This window comes from Corylus avellana, chromosome ca7, assembly GCF_901000735.1.
Source record: "Corylus avellana chromosome ca7, CavTom2PMs-1.0".
NCBI classification, from domain to species: Eukaryota; Viridiplantae; Streptophyta; class Magnoliopsida; order Fagales; family Betulaceae; genus Corylus; species Corylus avellana.
In genome coordinates this window covers 14,255,390-14,262,138 of record NC_081547.1, presented here as the reverse complement: position 1 = coordinate 14,262,138, position 6,749 = coordinate 14,255,390, and the positions used below count along the sequence as shown (strand labels likewise).

General features: G+C 34.2%; 1 protein-coding gene across 1 annotated transcript in view; it reads right to left on the bottom strand.

Moving 5' to 3' along the window:
• LOC132187907 (beta-amyrin synthase 2-like) overlaps positions 1-6,093 on the bottom strand; it is a 9,610-nt gene extending 3,517 nt beyond the window's left edge. Inside the window, exons 1-4 of the mRNA XM_059602331.1 lie at positions 6,082-6,093; positions 5,176-5,383; positions 2,199-2,384; positions 34-136 (exon numbers count right to left, since the gene is read on the bottom strand). Coding sequence (XP_059458314.1) covers positions 34-136; positions 2,199-2,384; positions 5,176-5,376 — 490 coding nt within the window. The 5' untranslated portion in view covers positions 5,377-5,383; positions 6,082-6,093. The remainder of the gene's footprint in view (positions 1-33; positions 137-2,198; positions 2,385-5,175; positions 5,384-6,081) is intronic.
• Between the last annotated feature and the right edge of the window lie 656 nt (positions 6,094-6,749).

The window sequence follows — 6,749 nt, the reverse complement described above, 5'->3', positions numbered from 1 at the left end:
ACTTTTAGTGTTTTGCGGCGAGATCCGACCAACCTTGGTGTTTTGCGGTGGGTTTCGACCAATCCTTGTTGTTTTCCAGCGAGATCCTATTGACCTTGGTGTTTTTCGGAGAGATCCGACCACTTACTGCAATTTCCTAAGAGTTTTCAACCGAACGTTGAAGTTTTTAGCAAATTTTCTTGTTATTTAATTCAATCTTTGTATTGTGTGCTCCAAGCTGTTCCACTTTGAGGGAGAGTCTTAGAGTCTATTTTTTTAGGTGTTTTTCGTTTACTTGTTTCTTCCAAGCTAGATTTATGTGATATATATGCTACAACTTAAGGGGGAGTATTAAAAGAGTTATTAGGGTTTAGCTGAGTGTCATGATAGGCTAGTAACGGCACCTTAATGACTGCTCACTGTTTTCTCGTCAAATGGTGAGTCATGAAGGGTAGGTGACGGCACTTTGAGATGTACTCACTGTTTTCTCATCAGATGCCTCGTCAAGATAGGTACGTGATGTGACTGAAGAATGAGCTCCCTAGTTTCTTGTCAAGATGGGACATGTGACGTGACTAAAGAATAAACTACATGTTCTCTCATTAGGACGAACTCGTGATGGGGCTGAGATAATTTTACTCGTCATGTCATGACAAGATTTCTTTCTTGTTAAGGCTTGAATATTTCCAAATCTCAGATCTGCATATTTTGTTCATCACTTCTTAATGCGAAATGAGTCATGTTAAGACGTGATGAGTAAAATTTCTTTCCTATAAAGTCTTTTTCATGTTACTGTTCATGCTAGAATTTTTGGGTATTTTTTCTTGATAGTCTCAAAGATTTTCCTCCGAGTAGTTAGTTCTTGTGAGTTGGCTTCCAAGAGAGGAAGTGGTGAAAGCTTCGGGATGTCCTTTCTCTTGATGTGTTGATTGTCGTTTCATGTTGATCTACAACTATGCTTGTTCTACAACTATGAAAAAGTCTACCAAAGGATTGGTAAGGAAATGCGCTCCCTGAATATAATCGGCTAGGAGACAAGCAATTGAGTGTGTTGTTCTTATAGAGTCTAGAGATTCACAAGGGGTTGTGAGTATTTTCTACTGTCTGTAATCGGAATCTTCGTATATTGATTTCTAGGGTTTGGCAGCCCTGGAGTGGTTTTTCCTTTTGATTGGTTCAAAGGGTTTTCTACTTCGTCACCAACTTTTGGTGTTGTGATTTTGATGTAGTAATTTTCGTTGCGCATGATTATTCTGTGTTTGCATGATCTTTTGTTTTAGTTGGTGGTTGGGGTTAGAACATGATTCTCGTATTTTATCAAATTCTTTTAGATAAAATACGTGGTTTCAAAGAAAATACAATTTATATTTTATGTTTACATTGTTCTATAATAGTTGCTATTTTATGTTACATATCTATGTCTTAACACAATTCGGTAAATTGGGGTTGGCCGTAGCCACCCCATTGCCCATTTGGGTGAGCCGCCCCCATGGCCTGTGGGGAGTGGCCGATCACCCCCAAGAGGCCAAATGGGGATGGTCGAAACCACCCCCAAACCCTCGACCATCCTCAAGTGGCCAAAGAGACACCCCCAAATGGCAGGATTGGGGTGGGGATGGCCATAGCCAACCCCTTTTTTTTTTCTTTTTTTTTCGGTTTATTGAATTGAGGGCATTTTTGAAATTTTAAAAAATATATAGGGGCAATTTTGGAAATTTTAGACAAAAAAAAAATTCACGTGCATTGCTCATGAGCAATTTTCCGTCAAATTGGTCGGAAATTGTTGACGGAGTGGCTACACTGCAAATTCTTGATACTTTGTTGGGGTATATTGCAAATTTTTAAACATTGGAAATTAAATTACAATTCAGGTGAAACTTTAAGCAAGTAAAGTGTAATTTTCCCTTTTTACATTATCATGCATGCATAGTTATACATTATCATGTAAATGAGTGGATTAAGCATTGAATATTAGAAGATATGATGTTCATATGCATTATTAGAATATTGGAAGCTATAAACATCAATTTTAACATATAAATACCCATGTTAGCAGCATTGTAATTAATCAAGTTGAATAAAAGCATGAAAAATCCTGTAAAAAAAAAGTAAAAAAATGTTTCCATCGTCCATTAATCCTTACTCTCTCTTCCTGTGCACGTGTGTTTCAATGAAGAGATGTTGATGATGAATAATGGAGATGAAAAGAAGATAGGTACCATGGGAGGAAGTGCATATATTCCACAAGTATTTTCGGCAGGCCAATGGCCGTCGCTGGCCTGCAAGGCTGTAAAGATGTTGACGGCCCTCCTCATCGCGATTGTGGCCGTCTCATACGACATTTCCTCACCGTCCTTCACCTTCACTTGGGGAATCGTTTGTTTGAAATTTTTCTCTCTTAAAAACTGCAATATTATAAATCACAACAAAAATTAATGACATCTTGTTTAAGAAACATGCAAGGTCGTCAAGAATCAGCCAAAAGAATGCTGTCTTTTATTAATGTACATCTAGAGTACGTTCTTTAACCTATTTAATTTTGAGGGATTTTTAAAAATCATGTTATGAGCGCACACATTGAGAAAATATAAAAGAAAATAGTGCTTAATATACCTAAGTGGACCTTAGCCCATTAGCTTAGGCTTTGAGGCTAGAGCTATGTTCAACTATATATATTAATGTACTTTTGGTAAAAATTCCATAACCACTTTATCTCCCAACAAATCACCACAACTAATTAATTTTTTTCAAACTAATGCATTATGTATCACGTTAACTAACTTAATTAATATATATTTCCATGAATTAAGAATATTTTAAAAGTTGATAAATGAAAACGATTAGAATAAACAAAACAAGTTATATATATATATATATAATCCACTTGCAGGCCAGGCGTGAGAGTATTCCTAGCAGCTTCCTTATCATTTTCTCTAAATTTAATGATCAAAACTACTTTTTACTTCCCTATCTACATTCACTCTACAATAGCTTTCATTTATCATTCCCGATACTAATTAAATATCATTTGTTTACTTTCTTTATTTTTTTAATTCTTTATTTCTCTACTTTTTTATGAGTTTTTTCTTCTTCTTTTTTCTTTTTTCTCTTTCAATAAGCACAAGGATCGCTACAGTGCAACCCTATACATTGGGTTGCATTGTAGCGATCCTAATGTTGAGATCGAGGTGATATAAGAAGTCTGCTGTGGGTGACTTTTTGTGCCTTTTTTGACATTTTTCTTAAACTTAGGGAAGGAAACCACACATAGGGGAGCTGCTGTGAATGCTCTAAGCTGAGGTCTAGTTTTTGATAGTATCACATACATGACCACAGCCGTACATGGCGTTGATCATGTTTCTCTGAATCTTAAATGTATGATGTGAATGTCTTGTTGCAGGAAGAGAGAGAGAAAGAAACATTGGGGTCCAGTTTTGAAATGATACACTTTTGGACAAGCATTAGCAGCAGATATCCTATAATCTAATATTTTTCCTATGTTTAGGAAAAATTTCAAAAAAATCACATAAACTCACCCACATCAGTTTCCCTAAATTTAACCAACGCCCTTTGGTAGCTACAATGTTTCCCAATGTGTAGGGAACCAAAAGTAGTTTCTTATACATTATTTTAATATAAATATTTTTCTTTCCTCTTTCATCTTTCATCTTTTTGTCTTTCATTGGGGATTGTGTTGAAATTTTGTGAAAAAATGTAAGAGTAGGTAGGGAACTTGTATTTTGTAAAGAAATTATATTTTAATGGTATAGGAAAATGTAAGGGAAGGTATTGTGAAATACATTTTGATAGGGAAGCAAAAAGTAGTTTTGTTCTTTAAACTTAGGGAAAATCAAAAGAAAGCTGCAGCTAGTGCTTTTAGAATCGTATGGGGCAAGAGCTCAAGGGTGTAAGTGAAACACTGAAGCCGGATTTTATGCTGACAAAAATGACCTCATCATCATAAAGGGAGGGTCAGATTTATCCCTCGGCCAAAGAAGCGAGTTGGGGGGTATTTAAAGAAGAAATACCTCTCGAGAATTAAACCAGTGCATTGAATTGTATCAATAATGTTTGAGTGACTCCAAGATGTGCTCCAAGGGAGACATGAGCCTTGGATGAGATCAAGCTTCAGATCATCTTGGGACTTTGATTGAATTCTCATTATCCAAGTTCCTCGGATAAGAGAATTGAGAGGTAACTGGTGGAAATAATTCCACTCTATTAACCCACATGATACATCATGGGCCTCAAGATCAGTACAAGCCCACTAGAAGAATAATGGGCCACAACTCTCAGCACTTATAGGGCAATTCGAAGTAGAAGGCTTAATCCTAACCTATAAATAGGCCCCTATACCAGGTATAAACCCTAGACTCAATTATTGTACATTGGGCAGACTTTTCTCAAAAAAATTAACTTAGGAATTAGAGTGAGACCAACTGGCATTTCACCTCGGAGTTCTCTTAATTGGTTATTATCTTGCAGGAGCGAACACAAAGATTGAAGATCAAGGACACCTCGAAGAACGAAAAGAATATACAAATCACACCAATCGAAAACTGTTAAACCAAAAAATGTCTTAACAACATGTGTCATAATCTGATTGGTACTACTGACATGTCATTTAACGTTTTCCGTTAAAAAATTAGACCGAAGTAGAGTGCATAAACCTATTTATTATTTTTGTATATTACAGATCTAGAGAGCTAGCTTTTAGAACATTTTTATACTATAAAGAGCTTATTACAAATAAGTGTAACACATAGACTGATTTTGCATTATTTCATAAAAAAAATTAAAAAAAATAAATTAAAAAAAAAAAAGGTATTTGAGAATTGTGGCACAAGGGTCTACACTTGTCCCAAAAGAGGCCCATACTCTTTTTTAATAAGTGAGATCCAACACAAGTGAGATCCAACAGAGTGAATTAACGAAGTCATAGTTCGAATTAATTATGACCTATTTTAATATCATGTTAAATCATCATTTATTCCAAAAGTTTAAACTTATAAGTAAAATAAATTTAATAGGTGGATCAATACTTTAGCATTTAGAAAATCTCCATTATTATTTATGATTTTTAATTAAATGATTCAGAAATAGTACTTTGGTTTTCAAGCTCATACGTGCATAATAATTTAGGTTCAAAACACAAAGAAGAGAGAGTGAGAGAGTGCGAGTGATCAGAAAGGAGACCTGCAGTCGCCATAGAAGATCGCTGCAGTTCCTGTTGTTATGGCGGTTCTCGTAAAATATTTGACGAGCCTCTTCAACCTCGGTTAGCTCTTCAGGTGTACCGGCATTAGAGTCAAACTCCCATACTTGCCTTCCCACGAAGTTGTTCGTGCTAAACAGGAAAGGGTTGTTGCCACCCTCCGCAATCTTCAGCCTCCACATTCTTCTTCTGCATGCAAACTCCTATCACACACAAATAATACTGCACATCTATTTATATATATATATATATATACACGTTTCGCACCATTAATTGTGTTATTGTCTAAGTCTCAACTACCCTTCAGGTGAGACCAATTAATACGCAAGCACTATAATTTATACACGTTTAACACCATTAATTGTGTTATTGTCTAAGTCTCAACTACCCTTCATGTGAGACCAATTAATACGCAAGCACTATAATTTTGAGGACATATTAAAAAGTCATAATAATCCCCCCAAAATCTTAAAAAAAAAAAAAAAACTTAAAAAATCTTACTAAAGATATGGCATGTTGCGCTAAAGTTTAAACGTCATAAATACAATTAAAAATCTTTTATAGCTATATTTTATTCACGACTTGTTTAACGGTTGCATTGATTAGTCTGGGCGTAGCAAATTATGCCAATGCGCCTATTAATGGTTTGACTAAAAAAATCTCTCTAATTTCTGAATAATAGTTTTTATTTTTTAAAGTCATAAATTATTTTTTAAGTTTGAATTTCTCATTCCCAATTCGAGACTCGTCAAATATTCAAAAATGATTCATTAATTTATGAATATAATCATTAAATAATAATAATAATAATAATAATAAAGAATATATATGCTGAACAATTAGTACGTAAAATAATTTACAGCACAGAAGAAGAATCCCTTTCCTACCATGAGAGCCGGCCGCCGAGCACTACAATCGAGAGCCGCCAATCTTAATGTTGACTGTGCTATTTTTTTATTGCATATATTCACTCCTGCCAAAGAATCACGACCAAGTATTATTTTCTTAGCTAACAATCACTTTATGACATATTATTTCTCGCAAAGACAGGACTTTATAATATATCTTGCTTTTGAGAGAAACTGCCAACTTAATTATTTGCACCATTACCATCCACATATTATACACGCACATTAAATAAGCACTTATCCTCAAACTTTCAAAAGTTTTGTAATAATAACCTCTAATTGTGCAAATTTAAAATGTCAGGTTCCCAATCATCATCACCTTTTAATTTCACCAATTGTTAAGATTTTTTTGTTAAATCCTATTGGAGAATACTAAAATGACAAAAATACACTTGTTTTTATTTTTTTATTTTATTTTTTTTAAATAACTATACATTTGACGCACGACAGGACCTTTTAGGATTTTTTTTTTTTTTTTTAATTTTATTTGTTTTTTAAAATTTTTAATTAAGGGTAAATTTTTAAATTTACAATTTTTACAAGGTATAAGGAATATTTCACCTGTTTACTTTTTGATTTAACCCTAAACTCTAAAGGAATTGGTGAAATTAAAAGAGGTTGAAACATGCAATACCAACATTGCAAAT